Source organism: Ptychodera flava, chromosome 10 (assembly GCF_041260155.1).
Source record: "Ptychodera flava strain L36383 chromosome 10, AS_Pfla_20210202, whole genome shotgun sequence".
NCBI lineage: Eukaryota > Metazoa > Hemichordata > Enteropneusta > Ptychoderidae > Ptychodera > Ptychodera flava.
This window is the reverse complement of record NC_091937.1, coordinates 1,054,050-1,072,108: the sequence shown is the minus strand read 5'-3', so window position 1 is coordinate 1,072,108 and position 18,059 is coordinate 1,054,050. Positions and strand designations below refer to the sequence as shown.

The 18,059-nt window shown below is 38.7% G+C and overlaps 1 protein-coding gene across 2 annotated transcripts in view; it reads left to right on the top strand.

The window, feature by feature from the left end:
• Positions 1 to 488: 488 nt before the first annotated feature.
• The window catches only part of LOC139141703 (E3 ubiquitin-protein ligase E3D-like), a 67,319-nt gene continuing 49,748 nt past the window's right edge, over positions 489 to 18,059 (top strand). Inside the window, exon 1 of one of the 2 annotated variants that reach the window (XM_070711304.1) lies at positions 489 to 831. In XM_070711304.1, the coding sequence (XP_070567405.1) occupies positions 719 to 831 (113 nt within the window). In that variant the 5' untranslated portion in view covers positions 489 to 718. The remainder of the gene's footprint in view (positions 832 to 18,059) is intronic. The other variant, XM_070711303.1, reaches the window with a different exon arrangement.

Here is an 18,059-nt window from a genome sequence, read left to right as displayed (position 1 = left end):
TATAAAAGTGTAAGACAGTATGTCCCTTAATGATGTCAAAAGCGTTCATTTTTGACCAAATAATGATATCAAAATATTATCTACAAAATGAGTGATCGAATGCGGATGGATAGCCCTGCGTACGATGCTGTGTGTTCCGCTACAGCTAATAGCCCCGCTCACCACACGGCTATTAGCTGTAGCTGAACACACACTGCCCAGCATCGTACGCAGGGCTAGCGGATGGATAGACAAGGAAACAAATGGCACACAGAAGGACTGGAAAAGAAACACCCCGGGGAAAAAAACATACAATGAACAAAAATAACTTGACTACACAAAGAAATCAGATGGGTTTTTCAATAGTTTTTGGTTTGTACGTGGCTTTATGTTCTCTGGTAGTGATATAAAAATGAAATACCATTATATTATGGGCTATGAATGACTCTTTCTGTCGGCAACTCAAAGTACGGATAGTGTAATACGATTACGAAAATAACTTCAGCGTTACATCCGGGCAGGGGACCCAGGCCAAATCCAGCCCGGGTATATTTAACTAGACAAATTTGCACTCACCACAGCCAGGCTGCTGGCAGTGTGATCGGCTTGTGTGTGTGGGACGTGCGCGCGTCGTGTTTGCTGATATCGACCCCCACCCCAAATTTTTTTTAAATCACAGCTAAATTCGACATCCTCAACAAGTGTAACGTTAACGTGTGCAGCTGTACCGAACACGAAGATGACTCACAACACATGTCCGGAGTCAGTGTGCGGCATCTTCATCGAAGCAAGGGAAAGTATACATGCCTCTCATGTGGTTATTGATATGCAGAATTTACAAGACTGGGAAAGGTAAGTGTACAATTTCCTTGATTGGTCTACGAGTTACATTTACTGCAACTAACCAAACGTCACAGTTCAATCGATAATGCTGCCGCAGTGCCTTGCCACCTCTGCCTGCATGGAGTGGCCCTGGTGTGATGTGTAATTTAGTTAGAGCATGTAAAGATGTAAACAAGACCACATCAAGCCCAGTTTGTTAATGTCCTAAAAATCGCTGATACACATCCATTAAAACAACACCTTTGTTAATGGATTTCTGCAGCCTGATCGAATTTCACTGCATCTCCTGACTGCACATATTTAGCCTAGTCTGGTTCCTTGTCCCCTTTTCTATGAAAAGGGTCAAGTATGGGCCATTCTATCCACGGCTGTGATTGGACGACATTATGGAAAATGTTGATTGGATAAGAGGAGTACCTGCATCTGCTGTGTCCGCTGCAGTGTTTACAGTGCGTTTCACCTAGGTACCGCAACTCAGCGTATTAGACGGACACAATCCACGTACAAAAACAGGATTAGCTTGGGTATCACAGACACATTTCAAAGCCACCGACTCGTTGATTAATTACAGTAAACCAGCATCAACCAGGGGCAGCCGCTATCTGTATGCATATCCATGTTTCATACAATTGTTGGCTTGTTTTGATAACGATACAGGAGCTGACAGTGACATTGTCACTATTTTATTATGTTGTGGGTGAATTTTATCATTTATCCATCATTAGGTAGCTTCACTTCGCCATACTTTGGATACAATGCTGAAGCTGACGCCGAATAATGTCATTTTCAGCATCAGCTAGAAAGGTCACTTCAGGTCGAGAATGAGGATGACGCCAACTTTACGCACGTACGTGTTATTCCCAACTGCACCTACCTGTATGTTGGAGGCGCAGCCAGTGTTCTACCATCTGTAGTCTGTTTGATCTTTAATAGACCCTTTCCTCAATGTCACCGGAAGTTTCCGTGCGCATGCATAACGATATGCACGTCGCCGGTTTGACCTAGTTCCGCTGCAGTCAAAGTCAACCCTCTGGAACGTTCGTCGACTCTCTATGTAGAGTTCGAGTATGCAAAGTCTGCTCCTGTATTTCCGGGCTATTTTTGCCATTTCATAAACAAAGCCTCTGCGTGAAAATCATCACACTAATTTTGTAATTTTCCTGTGGTATTAGCTTGCAAAAATGTTTCTAATTTCTTGCAAAGTCGAAGTGGTCGATCGTGTGACAGTTCGATAACCGTATGACAGCCCTGATTTTGTGGAGGGACCGTGCCTGATGTTATACTAGCGTACTTTGACGAGACCAAACGCTTTAAAGTATGACAAAAACTCAGATATTACGTTTACATATCACAAGTTTCAATTTGATTGAAATTTTGTAATAAGTTAGGCTATCAAACAGCACAAAAACCATTGATCTGACTGGAGCTGGCCCCTTGCCGGTAACACAATGATTCATTGACAGTTCCCCATGATATTTGACAGCGTTTCAGGGAAAGAACACTTATTTTTTATTCCACTTGCCCTTCGGGCAAGTGGGGGTTAAGTTCACTTGCCCGAATTGGAAAACCACTTGCCCAGTAAAATTATGTGGTTCGAAAAACAAAATCAGTGATTTTTTATTTCACACACTTTACTTCAAAACCTTTATCATGTTATTCATCAAACTTCATGATGTAGTGAAAATGTCAGTCACTCTCTCACTATTGCTGGACGCTCATTAATATTCAAGTTCATAAAAAAAATATAATATATAATATGCTTGTATGTTTACTTTCTTAGGGCTATAATACTGTACAAATAATAAACAGCCACTTCCACTGTACCTTCGAGGTATTTTTTTAGTTTTAACTGAACTGTACAGAAAGAAAAAATCTTTAGAAGTTATAAAGGAATTTTTGAAGCTTCTGAAAAATAGTGTACTTCTTTGTCATGTTTTTACACTACCTATATCATCCCTCACCACCATGGCACCATGAAGTTTTCATTACATTGCACTATACATGTTTTTCTGATGACCTAGGTGGTCTTTTTACTGCCCATGCGCAGATTAAGTAAACTTTTAATCATCAACTTAGGTTGTCAGCGAGTTTACGATGTGATGCATGCTGAATATCTCGATGTGAAATTCGGTCCGATTGCTTCTTGACAGTCATTTTAGAATGGGAAAATTCACAAACAGAGAGGTTGGTTGCCACGGACAAGTAACTTTTGGCTCATTGACCTGAGAAATAAGTCAGTGTTCATTGAAAATTTAAAGACTCGACCCGTTGACACAAAAGCTTGATTGTGACCATGCACGCTTTCATCTTTGCATGCAGTCTTTCCACAATGACCCCAGGGATGCCAGTCACTGAACTAAACATTGCATTGTAGAGTATGTTTTAGTAAAAGTACTATTTTTGGTGCTAATTGTCGCTACCTAATTTTATTTTTATAGAGTTGTAAACATTCATACAAAACACAAAAACTCCGTTTGTCTTTTTGATCGTACAGATATCATGACACCATAACCTTGTCTTGTGAGGGCAAGGAACTTTGTGGACGTACGCTCTACCAGCGTACGGTAATTAACTGATGGTATTGTTTATTGAAAACGATCATGTGATATTATGGAAAACTTATTCCTAGTTCTCACAATGAAGTAAAATAATTATTATTTGTTGTTGAAGTCGGTGTTCCCATATCAGAAAATCGATCTCATGGATTTGATTTCTAGGTATGGTAATTATTTTTCACTTGTCCCGTCGGGCAAGTGGCATCGGCGTTTCACTTGCCCGAAGGCGACTTTCACTTGCCCCGGGCAATCGGACAACCCTTAGTGTCTTTCCCTGGTGTTATTCTTTCCTTGTCATCAGTTAGTCTTAAATAAAAAAATGCCCAACGTACAGAAGTTTTGGCTTTACTTTAACGGTCTGAACATGCTTTCCTTCTCAGGGGTGAGCAAATCATGTTCTGAGTCACAAGCTCCCGTAGCCAAAATATTTACTAACAGCAGGCCCGCCAGTGACTCCTTTAATTTTGTGAAGTCCTCTGCCTGCTCTCAAACTGCAAAATGTGAGGGAAAAATTGTGTTTGGCATAAAACTTTTTGCCTAAGTTGACGAAACTCCTCAACCCAAAAATATGGCAAGATACCAATCAGTTCTTTTTAGGGTAGTGCATGGCCGTTCTTACGTGCATACATGATATGACTGTACTGTGATACTTTTGTGATTCCCAACTACTTCCATGTGATATTCTGGTGACCTCGATGACCCTCTGTAATAGAAGCATTGTCTCTTCATACCCATGTATTAATTTAGGAAATAGATGAAATTACAACAAAAAAATCACACTGCGCATCGCATACAAAATGTTTCAAAGTGGTGTAGATCCCGATTTCATATCCACCATAGTTGTCAATACCAGTCCAGCTATTATTACTCAAAGGCCGATCATTTTCTCTCTTGTCACAAGCGATTTCATCGCTAACAGCATGGTCCAAATGAATGATTTTTTTTCATTTCGAAGAGTTATACTGATGAATACAACGAGTTTCACAGCAACATTGTTTTTATTTTGATCTGTGAAAGATTGTTTTTTTTTCATGCTGCAATTTGCCCACTCTGCATAATACTTGATTCATATCATAAGTTGATTTTTACGTAGATGCTTGACGTTTTCATGCATAATTTTGTTGGTTTTTTAGCTCACATTTGGTATACCAATGTGAGGTAATCGTATAAGCTGAATCAGTTCATTTGCATGCCATTTGCATGTGTGTATGTATGTATGTATGTATGTATGTATGTATGTATGTCCGTCCACGTCAAAAACAGCTAAATCGCAGCACCTACTGTCTTAGTATTTGGTGTACAGGTGCACCTAGGGGTGGAGATGTGAATTTGTTCAAAGGAACATGTCAGTGCCAAAAACATGCAAATGAGGGGGAAAAAAAGGAAAAAACCCTGCAAATTGCTACAACTCTGTAACCGTTTGTCAGATTGGGTTGAAACTTGGTGTGCAGGTTTCTTTAGACATTCTAAAGTAGGTGTTAAAAAGTTGGGGTGAAATTTGCATGTTTCTATTTTTAGGGTGATTTTTTCAGTTTTAGTCAAAAAATGTTTTTCTCTGAAATCACTCATCTGATTGCTTTGAAAGTAGGTATACATGTTCCTCAAGTGTATACAAATTGAATTGAAATTTTCAAATTTGTGATTTTGGGGCAATTTTCCAAATTTTTGGTCAAAATTTTTTTTATTGAAAAATTACTAATCTGATAGCTTTGATAATTGGTATACAGGTTCCTAAGGTTGATCAAAATCAGTATATATGAATATCGTGAAGATATCTTGAATTTTGTATTTTTGCTGAATTTTTTGGTTATTTTTCTCATTTTAAGTAAAATTTCTTCTTCTCTGGAATTGCTAGCCCAATTGCTCTCAAATTTGGATTGAATGTTTGCAAGGTTGTTACCCTTCTAATTGTTGAAATTACAACAAAATTGGAAATATTACTGTTTTGGGGCAATTTTTGTCAATTTTGGTCAAAAAATCGTAAAATTCTTTTTAAAGCCCTTGGACAGACAGCTTTTATATTTGGTGTACAGATGTCCAGAGATGACGGTAGTTAGATATATGAAAATTGTCCTGAAATATACAAATTTGTATTTTTAAGACAATTTTGTCATTTTTGGTCAAGAAAACTTGTTCTTAAAAGTACTTGTCTTATAGCTTTGTAATTTGGTACAAAAGTCCCGAGGCATGTTATTAGATAAATTTTCCGCTCAAAGTGTTGGGAAACCCCCAAATTTTTATATTTTAGGTAATTTTGTTTTATGACCTTAAATGACCTACACCAACCCAGGATATGTTGTGAGAGAGTTTTGAAGGCTGTGAACATAATTTTGTCATGTTTAACAATTTGTAGTAAAATTTGATCTAGAAAACAAAGCTGAGGTAAATTTTTTCATTGCGAACCAATTTTTGCAACTTTTGCATGTAAGACACACAAGAACTGATGAGAAATTTGGATCCAGGATAATTCCAGATGTTGTAATCCCCCCACAGTATAAGGCATTTCACTATCTGTAACTGATTTAAGTGCTGTTTACATTCGAATGATAGCACTCATAGCATTAATTAAAACATCCCCAAAGTTGTAAATACATTTCGTACCAGCTGGTCTTATGTAAACATGGTCAACCAAGGGGTGGAACATTTGATATTCCGGAGGGGGTAGGGGATAGAAGATTGATGAGGTAGCGTTACTTTTTACCAGATACCTTGTACATTTTTTCCCACTCTTTATTTTTTCCCCACTCTCCCACCTTTTCTTTTTGTCAAGCTTCTCTGGCTAATTTTTTGTTGACATTTAGGATCTTGTCCCATTGCTATAGAAGTTGATATGCATGTTCCTAGAGATGACCTCGAGTACCTAAGTTGCAGACCTTATTTGCTTTTGTCATTCTTGTTTTTCTAGTTTAAATATTTCTTAAATTTACCAATTCAACAGGGCTTGACAATTCCTATCGCCCGACGCCCGGGACAAGTGAAATTTACGTTCGGGCAAGTCAAAAATAAAATCTGGTCGCCCGCCGGACAAGTTGTTTATACAACTTCTGGCGCAATCAACGCCAACCTAAGTTGCTGTTTGTGCACGTGTCGCCCGATTTGCGTTGTTGTTCACACAAAAAAAATGTCAATCACTGACTTTTTTTAGATACAATTGTGACGTTCTTCTGCGATTCACTTGCCGACTCACACAATGTTACAATTTTTCGATGATCGACATGAAATTGTTTCATCGTCCAATTAAAAAAGTCGCTTAAAATTTGGCGTAAACAGCATTTCTTTGTTGTATGCTGACTGCTCCGCCCTAACAAATTAGGTAAAAAATTGCAAAACCCAATCATATTGCTTATCGTGCAGTACTTCAAATTAATCATAATATGCGGCCTCGCGAGGTAGACGAACATTGTTGGCAGATAGTTTGTGGAGTGATCGCTGTAAAGATGAGTATTTTACGGTAATATTTCCACTAACACAAACAAGGCATTGTGCATTTTCGCGAGCCAGAGCGTAATTTCCGCTCCGCAGACCTACGCAAAAATCAAGCAAAGGTGTTGCCGTAAAGAGGCGCCTAGTTTACGACGATGGGCATTGTGTAACTCTGAGAAACGACGTTGTGATGATTTATGACGGCGCCACGAGGGCCAGCGTGTGGGATCGTCTAAGAATCTAGGACTCGATGTGATGATTAGAACGATGTTTCTGACAAAAGATCTAAACATAAGCGTTATGATGAGGAAAAACGCTGTAGATGTTATCTCTCGAAATGGAAAGCACAGTGGCCTTGGTTGAAATATGACGGTTCCAAAATGTTCTGTACGTCGTGTCTCAAATACCCCATCATTGCCAAACCATGGAGGTAGGAAGAGACTACCTCCATGGCCAAACCAAGTGAAATGCTTTTCTTGACGGATGTGACATGTTTCACGTTGAATCGATAAGGTCTCATGAGTTTGGTCAACCGCATTTGACTGTTTGGTGGATCGCAGATGAGATCGTGACGAGGACAATGATTGTAGAAATTTTGTGGTGTTGATCCCGATGTCATATCTGCCATAATGCCAGTCCAGCTCTCGTATCTAAACAGCCGAACATTTTCTCTTTTTAGAGTTTGACACGAGCGTTTTCATCGCTCACAACATGGTCAAAATGAATGTTTTTAGTCCCCACGGACATCATCTGGGGGGACTTATAGTATAAGTTTGGTCATGTCCGTGCGTCCATCCGTCCGTCCGTCCGTCCATTCGCGCAGATATCTCAGACATACCCTGGTCAATTTCCTTCAAACTTTGCATTAGGATAGTACCCTATCCCACACAGATGCACGTCGATTTGTTTCACAATGCGATCAAATTTGGCCGTGTTAGAGGACTTTTTAGTTTACACCTCCATAGACTCCCATGTATAAGGCAGTTCTCCATAGACTTCAATGTATAAGGCCAAGAAAAATAAAAATTTAGTTTCTCATCATATTCATATTGCAAAAAGGATGCAGTGACACAGTTTTTAGTCCCCACGGATGAAGTCCAGGGGGCTTATAGATTGGGTCATGTCCGTCCGTGAGTCCATCCGTGAGTCCATCCGTTCACACAGATATCTCAGATATTTTGACAAAATGTCACGTGACCTTGGTGACCTTTGACCTCAAATATACATATTTGTCCATTACTCAGTAACCACAAGTGCTACACCCTTCATATATGGTATGATGGGACACCTTATGACGCCACATATTGTACCTCATTAATTATGTGCATATATAATTTTGAGCGAGTCAATAGAGCGAGAGCTCTGATTTTTAGTATATAGGGATAACTTAGCAATACAAATTTTTTGACAAAATGTCACGTGACCTCGGTGACCTTTGACCTCAAATATACATATTTGTCCATAACTCAGTAACCACAAGTGCTACACCCTTCATGTATGGTATGATGGGACACCTTATGACGCCACATATTGTACCTCATTAATTATGTGCATATATAATTTTGAGCGAGCCAATAGAGCTAGAGGTCTGATTTTTGGTATATAGGGATAACTTAGCAATACAATTTTTTTGACAAAATGTCACGTGACCGCAATGACCTTTGACCTGAAATATACATATTTGTCCATAACTCAGTAACCACAAGTGGTACACCCTTCATATTTGGTATGATGGGAGACCTTATGACGCCACATACTGTACCTCATTAATTATGTGCATATCTAATTCTGAGCAAGCCAATAGAGCTGGATGTCTGATTTTTAGCTACTATAGACTATAGTCTATAGAAGCTATTGGGATGGGTATCCGTCCGGCGTCAGTCTGTATGTATGTATGTATGTATGTATGTATGTATGTATGTATGTATGTATGTCCGTTTGTGAGGCGTCCGTCCACTCAAATATCTTGAGAACCGCAGTACTTACTGATTTGATATTTGTTGTGTAGATGAAAAATATGATTTTGAGAAACTATTTTTTTTAATTTTTTGATATTGTTGAAAATAGGCAAATTAATGCCAAAAAAGATGTTTTTGGTAAAAAATCTTCTTCTTCATAACCGCTGGTCAGACAGCTTTGTTATTTGGTATACAGGTCCCTAGGGATAACCCAACTTAGATTTGTTCAAATTGTGATGAAATATGCAAATGTGTATTTTTAAGGAATTTTTTTGTCATTTTTGGTCAAAATTTGACTTACATTGTATGTAATTCTTGTACTGTATAAACCCTATCAATTCACCCAGAAAAAAATAATAAGATTTTAAATAATTGAATTAATTAGGAAATCATCAAAGCCAAAATAATTTTAGTGTGGAATTATTAGAAAGTTCAACTTTTTTTGACAGTTCATGGTGAAATGCTTATCATCTTGGAGGATTAAAACATGTAAAGGCAACTTTCCTGAATCCCAACTTTGATATTCTGAACCACCATTTATGTTATCTAAAAGAAATTGCTCATAATAGTTTGTCATGATAGGGTGGTCAAATAAATAGAGATAGAGAAAGTTCTAATTTCCATTTATGGTTGACTTGGTAAGGATAAAATAAGATTACTTTTTGAGGAAAAAAATAGAGTGGTCAATTAAAAGAGTGGTCAAAGTGATAGAGTTTTTATGGTAAAGCTTGGCTGTAAGATTCCTCATGTGCTATTTATAGCAATTATGCAATCTGTGTAAACAGTGCAATGAAAGTGTAACATGATTCCTTATAATGCTTTTGATGACCTTGAACTTCTTAAGTTTCAAACATTTGTCTCTTCAGTGTGCTTTCTCTGAGTACGTACAGTCTCAACTTATTCAACAGAACTTACTTACAATGTTAATTTGAAAGTTAAAATGTGCTTGGTTAATAGGATGAAAATACTGATAAAGGTAACCAGCTCAGATTCTTTATAACCTGACAGATATGCTGTTATTTTTATGACTTAATCTTGATTTAAGCAAGTCTTGTTTACTTTAATTAGAATGTAATTAACTCTGGTTTATTTGCTATTATAGACTAATATAGTCTTATGAAATATGCAAATCTGTATTTTTACGGAATTTTTTCCATTTTTGGTCAGGCTATCCTGAAATGAGCTATCAAAGATATCCACCTTCTTCATCAATACATGTGTCACAAAAGGTTAACACAGCAGAGCTCTGTCAACTGTTGAGTCGCTTGTTTTTTTCAAAACCGCTGGTCAGACAGCTTTAATATTTGGTTTACATGTCCCTAGGATGACCTTTGTGAGATAATTTCATACAGTCAGGAAATACTTAATTTTGTATCCATGTCTATAGTAGCTTCAGGGACTTTGGCCCTATGTTTGGTATATAGGGATAACTATAGGATAGAAATTTTTTGACCAAATGTCATGTGACCTCGATGACCTTTTACCTAAAATATACGTTTATGTCAATAAATAAGTAACCACAAGTGCTATGTCCTTTATTAGTCCCCACGGACACCGTCCGGGGGGACTTATAGGTTTGGTCATGTCCGTGCGTCCGTGCGTCCGTGCGTGCGTGCGTGCGTCTGTCCGTCCGTGCGGCGTCCGTCCGTTCACGCAGATATCTCAGAGACGCCTGGAGCGATTTCATTCAAACTTGGTACAAGGATTACTTCATATGTCATACAGATGCACGTCGATTTGTTTTCTGATACGATCCAATATGGCTGCCAGGCGGCCATTTTATTACGATTTTTTCATGTACAGAGCCATTACTCAGGCATGTTTCAACCTATTTTATTCAAAGTTGGTACAAGGACATTGACCTATGTCATACATATGCACTTCAATTTGTTTTGTGATACGATCCAATATGGCCGCCAGGCGGCCATTTTATTACGATTTTTTCATGTACAAAACCATTACTCAGGCATGTTTCAACCGATTTTATTCAAAGTTGGTACAAAGACATTGACCAATGTCATAGATATGCACGTCAATTTGTTTTGTGATACAATCAAATATGGCTGCCAGGCGGCCATTTTGTTACGATTTTTTCATATACAGAGCCATAACTCAGGCATATCTCAACCGATTTTATTCAAACTTGATACAAGGACATTGACCTATGTCATACATATGCACGTTAATTTGTTTTGTGATACAATCCAATATGGCCACCAGGCGGCCATTTTATTACGATTTTTTCATGTACAAAACCATTACTCAGGCATGTTTCAACCGATTTTATTCAAACTTGATACAAGGACATTGACCTATGTCATACATATGCACGTTAATTTGTTTTGTGATACAATCAAATATGGCTGCCAGGCGGCCATTTTGTTACGATTTTTTCATGTACAGAGCCATAACTCAGGCATATCTCAACCGATTTTATTCAAACTTGATACAAGGACATTGACCTATGTCACACACATGCACATTGAATTGTTTTGTGATAAGATCCAATATGGCGGACGTGTGGCCATTTTGTTACATTTTTTTCATGTCCGGAACCATAACTCAGACATGTATCAAGCGAATTTATTCAAAGTTGGTACAAGGAGATTGACCAATGTCATACATATGCAAGTCAATTTGTTTTGTGATACGATCCAATATGGCAGCCATTTGGTTATGATTTTTTCATGTACAAAGCCATAACTCAGGCATATCTCAACCGATTTTATTCAAAGTTGGTACAAGGACATTGACCTATGTCATACATATGCATATTGATTTGTCTTGTGATACGATCCAATATGGCCGCCTTGTGGCCATGTTATTACGATTTTTTCATGTCCTCAACCACAACTGAGACATGTATCAAGCGAATTTATTAAAAAGTATTTTGATCACAGACCTAATGAAGAGGACTCTATCCTCTCTGAGGACCTGTAATCAAAGTACCCATTAACAAGTGGGGACTGTGTCATCAACCAGTGTTCTCCCCAGAGCTTTTATAGAGTGGTGGCCGCCACTCTATATTTTTGGTAAACAATAGAAACTCATTACCATAACAATTAAATATATTGTTATGCAAATTAGCCGCCACTCTATCAGAAAATCCTGGGGAGATCACTGCATCAATGATGACTTCTATTTAGTAGGATGGGAGACCTTATGACAACACACGCTTTACCTCATTAATTATGCACACATCTAATTCTGGGCAAGCGAATAGAGCTAGAGGTCTGATTTTTGGCGTATAGGGATTTATCAGCAATGCAATTTTTTTTTCAAAATGTCATGTGACCTCGATGACCTTTGACCTTGATTATACATATTTATGCATAACTCAGTAACCGCAAGTTCTATACCCTCCAATTTTGATAGGATATTAGACCTTAAGATGTCACATCTTGTACCTCATTTATTATGCGCATATGTATTTCTTGGCTGGCCAATACAGCGAGAGGTCTGATCTTTTTTCCCAATTTAGAACCATAACTTAGACATGCCTCATGTGTTTCAAATTGGGAACAACAACATAGACCTATGTGCCCATATGATCTCAACATATACACTCCAGTGATACTTCTTAATGACCTCATTTCCCTGCCCCATCAAGACTAATACTCCTATTACAAGTGTGGGGACTATGTCATTGTCAATGACTTGTTTTTTTTATTACGAAGAGTTATACTTATGACTGCAACAAATTTCACAGCCATATTGTCTTTATTTTGATCTTTGAAAGATCGGTTTTTTCATGCTGCAATTTACCCACTCCACATAATACATGATCCATATCATGACACTTGATTTTATACGTAGATGCTTTACATTTTCATGCATAAGTTTGTTGTTTTTTTCAGATAAATTTCAAGCTGCAATTTCTGATAACAACGTTTTTAACCCCAGAATTGCATGATTTCTTTAATTTTTAACCTTAGAGAAGAATGTTACGTCAGTTAGGCTCGGCACGGAGCTGGACTCCCTTTCTTGCTCCATGCACTTGGTAACCATCCATCTTCTTGTTCAATTCTGTTTATCGTTTGATGCTGATTTAATTTGCTACTCTCCAATTTTATGGAATCTTTCAGTTGCTTCACTGTCTGCTTCCAAAGCAAGTATGTTCTGAATTAGCTCTGCATGGCAGGGCTGTGTGTTACCAGCGTTGTACGGCCTCCCACCACACAGCCCTGCCTTGCAGAGCTAGTTTGGAATGTATTCTCATCGATCGCCATAGCTGTGGGTCCATAGCTGTGGTGTTTTCAGGCGGGATTTCTGCCTTTTACGGGCTAGTTTTGACTTTAACGCGGGGATAAAAACGTAAAAGTCAAAACCAGCCCGTAAAAGGCAGAAATCCCGCCCGAAAACACCACAGCTATGAACCCACAGCTACGATTGCCATAGCAAGGACGTTGGCAAGGCGACTTCCGCAGCTGAACTTGGTCAAGTCGCCATGCAAATGATATGCTAATCTAACTTCCGGTTGAATGAGGAAAAGGTCTATTGTCAAAATGCATATACATTGCTATGCCAGGGATGTAGAAAATTTTTGACACAGCAGGAAAATTATGGTTGACATCCAGAAATGTCCGCAATGCATTTCTCTGCTTAGGTATATTTATCTGAATTTACTGGACTAAAGTTGATGAAACTTGATGTACATTGAAGATAATATGATATAACATTATTGAAAGTCCTTAAACATTTTTACATCAGCAAATTCCTAATTTGCATATTTAATGAAATTTTCTTATTTGTATTCTTGTTGACTGTATTGACTAGTTAAACACCATGGCTATTTTGATATCATTTTTGAAGTACACGAGAAACTGTAACTAGCAAACACAACAAGGATCATGGAAATACATGACCATTTGCCACTTACAGAGCTTTAAACTTGTAAATGATCATTTAACCGTACTAAAAACATCTCTCATTGTAAAACAAATTTCCTAATTAAGGATATATAGCTTGATTGACTCGACCAGAGTTGACGAAACTTGATATATGTACATTGAAGACACTACAATTACATTATTCAAAGTCATTTAGCATTTTTTCAGCCAATTCTTAATTTGCATATTTCCTAATCAGGGACCGTTCAGTTCAGGGCACATCAAAATCTTGTTGCCGGTGTTCAGAAAAATATAGACCCCCCTGCAATTTTCGTGACACCCACTCCCGCCCCCCACCCCAGCCCCCGCTGAAAAATAACCAAAACCCATATGTCAAATTTACCCACACGGTTTGGATTTAAACTCCGGCACGCGGCGCACTTCATTTGTGTAGCAGAGATGCCAATGCACAAACTTCTCAGCCACATCCATGCAAACGTCTGTTAATAAGGACTACTGTAAGGCAATTTTTAACTTCATTTCCATTACGTAGCAACCAAAGTCGTCGGCAAGAGGATACGTTTGCCTGCAAACCAGAGCCAATATTTTGGACGATGGAATAAATAAAAAATCCAAAGCCACGTCCATTGAATGGCACGGCCAAGGCGGTGAAGGACGTTGCTGGCTTGAACTTGCAGAGCTGAAGCCCAGCTTAGTACGTCGGACACCAGTTTGTAATGGTATTTCCAAGTCGTTCATATCCGTTCCATCAAAGGAACAAGTCGAGCCGTCCCGTCAAAAATACGTTCTCATTTTCAGTCACGCACAACTGAATAAGTGACTTTTGTCTCGCACCATCGGCACCATTTGCCAAGTCGTTTGCAAGAGGTAGCCTTCTAGATAAGCATTGCCGAGTTTGTCAAGTTCGGCAGATATCTCTATAGTACCAGGCAGCCAAGTACGTCTAACTCCGCCAGAAAACGTCACCATGCTATCCTGCCAAGTCCGCTAAAAAGCAGTAAAAAAAACCCAGCCCCCCTCGGGTGTGGGGGACTGGCGGACAGGTTTCTGCACCTTTCCCTGTCTATCGACTCCCTGCGAACCCATTTCGAGGGGAAAAGGCGTTCCTTGTCTGAAAACCTGTCCTCGGATGACCCCTAAACGCACAGGGGATAGCAAAACGTAGTGCCATCGACTTGGCAGGAAAGGGGGTACCCAAAAAGGGCCCGATTTCCACAGAGTTGGTAGAATAACGGTCACCAGTGCTTAGATTCTGGCTACACCTAATTTCAAGCGGATTTTCACCGACTTGGCAGGAAAAGGGGTACTGACCTTGCGCATCTTCAAATATTGAATGTTCATATGTAACAGTTGTTCTAATTATCATCAATTAGCATTAGTGTCGTTCTCACTGCAATGTTTTCGATGGCCCAGCACCGCCCCTAATCCGAGTCCGACTCAGAAAAGTAAATGAGAACAGTTCCCAACGCCCCTGGGCCACTGTTAATTTAGGACGAGGTGGACCTGAGTCCAAGCTCGGACTTAACTTCGGCGCTTGAGTCTGTGTGAAGGCATTGAAAATTAACAAAGGCGAAAAACGCCCTCAACTTTTGGGCACATTTTGGATGTGACCTACAACCTTTTTCAGTTGCCGCTGTGAGTTCAATCATGTAATAAAGGGAAATCAGCTCCACACATAGCCTATACCATTTTTTTCGTTCTCTGTGTTCATGTTTGATTTTGTGTGTTTGGCTATTAGTGTAGATGTATATAAGCCATAGCGAGACGTAGCCGTAATCTGGCTGTCGAATGACAGTGTGATCCTTTGACGCTACGTTTCGAACCAATGTGTGGTCTCTTCCTCAGTCGCTTTTTATACATGTACTTGCTCTCCTTGGATTTTAGTTTCACTGTTTGTGGCTTAAAACTTGTCAGTGTTTTGTTCGTCCAGTAAGGAGGCTAGAATATTTACATTTGGGTCAATTTGTTGTATTTCATTTTGTTTGGTCATTTCTGTAAGATTGTGTACTCGTGCATTTATGAGTGTGTCGCCAATGTTTGGATTTCTTTTTTATGTGATGATCGGTTTCATCGTGAATAAATTCTTAGTGTTTGATCTTTTTCTATTTCTTCCCAGTCTTCAGGAGTGCTTGTTTGATGTCTTTTGTTTTGATATGTGGGCTATATGTGGTTGAAAATATCACTTTATTCGGGTTGTTGTTGTGTGTTTGTTTGTGATTTAAATGTGTTCTTCTTGTTGCGTAATCTGTTTCCGCATTGATGTTCGATATTTCTTGTTGTGAATATCCTCGTTGTAGTAATTTTTCATTAAATGTTTTGACTTTGTTGTTAAAGTCCTCTTCATTGTTGCATGTCCTTATGTACCTTAATGTTTCGCCCTTGAAAGTTGATTTTGGATGACATGATTCCCTGTGTAAGAACTGGAATGTATCTGTTGGTTTTGTGTGTGTTCTAGTGTCTAGTATGTTTTCGTTGTTGTATCGTTGACCTTTATAAATAACTAGGTCAAGATATGTTATTTCGTGTGAAGAACTTTCATATGAAAATTTGAAAGTAGGATGCATTTTGTTAGTGTTGTGAACAGTGTGTGGAACTCACGCAAAATCTCTACTGGCCAAGTGGGCCAGCAACTTTAAAAAATCACTGGTCCTGAAGAAAATCAACTGGTCCGATCGTCAGGTCTAATCCAAATATAATGCAGATTTTTTACCCGCTCTCAGGGGGCCTAGAACATTTGATTAAAAAAATAAAAAGACACCACTTCAACATCCTAACATCAAACTGTTTTGTGCCTTTTAATTCATTTAAAGGAAAGCAAATGATGATGACTATCAAAACCAAGTTTGGGCAACTGGTCTCAGTGCCAAAAAACATATGAAATCAGTGAAAGGTTAAACACAAACACATATACGTTTGTATTTCTTAAAACAGCCTTTCACAACAAATATGATTACATTGAGAAAACGAGCACAAGCGTGGGCTTGAAGTTGAAATATGTCCCAACACGAAAAAGCTAAGCGTCCAGAACTCCGATCAGAGATGGATAAGTTTTGGCACCACAAATACAGGATCACACGCAAATCGAGTCACTATAACTGTACAGTTTACTCTAAGCTTTCAAAAACGATTCTGGCTTCTCCTCCTTGAGAGAAGATGACTATCATCGAATCCAAGAAAGGGAATACAACAAATTTGGGCAACTGATGAAGAGAAAAAATACTGAAGTTTCGAAACCCACGTTAAAAGACGAATCACAAAAATGTAATCTTTACAGGCGACCGAGGCAAATGGCCATCAAGGTCAAATCACAATGAAGGCGCGATTTTGCACAATGTTTAAATATCGGACATTTACTTTCTAGTTTCGAAGTTTGGCGTCCACAATATTTCTGTCATACATAACAATCTATATATCGGGTCTAATATCGATATTAGACGACACAAGAATGACTTGCCTTCTGTTGCGGCACGCCAGGTTTGCGAAATTGCCGATATTTTACCTCAAGCTGATACATATCGGCGATTTTTTGGACTGTAATAATCGATACTAGACCATTGTATAATGACTTTGCCTTGCGTCTCGACACGCCGGATCTGTGAAATCACAGATATTTACTTCATATTTATTGGAAATTGGAACTCTAATATCGATACTGGAATGACTTGCCTTGTGTCTCGGGCACGTCTGGTCTATGTAAAATTGCCGATGTTTATCGGCGATTTCGGGACTCTAAGATCGATTCTGGTCGATTCTAGACTTTCAAATCGCGAGTAAATATCCAATATACATGTATATCAGAGATTTTACCACCTCACAGCTCTTGACAGGCCCCGACTTCCTCAATCCGACTCTTACTTCGATACTAGACGATACCATACTTGTCAGATTGTGGGTAAATATTAGATGTATATCAGGGATTTCACTATACCTTACAGATCTGGCCCCGCTGTCTGGCCAAGCCCGATTTCTGTAGTCCGACTCTATTAACTTAAATTATACGAGCCTAGACTTGCCTTAAACTGTGGGTAAATATCCTATATTGGAGATTTCCCCAACTCACATATCTGACCAAACAATTCTAATTTCGATATTGTGTTGTCCAGTAGCTGTAAATGTTGGATGTCATATAAAAGTGCAATGTCGCGGTGTCATGGAAATCCATTTTACCTCGACATACGCTAAACAATAACTTTTATGACCACAAGAAGATACATGTACATGCTTAACAAATGGGTAGCATATTGAATAGCGCCACTACTCTCGCGAGAAAAGGTGAGGTAAGGTCTTTCGCCTGGATGCATTACCGATCAGTCTGTTCAGTTTTTATTTGCGAATTTCACGTTTTGCAAATCTCTTGAAAGAATAAATTTCGTATCTCTGAATAATTTTGTCTGGTATTTAGCTTAGCAAACGTTTGGGTTAACTTCTTTCCAATCCATATAGTGAAAGTT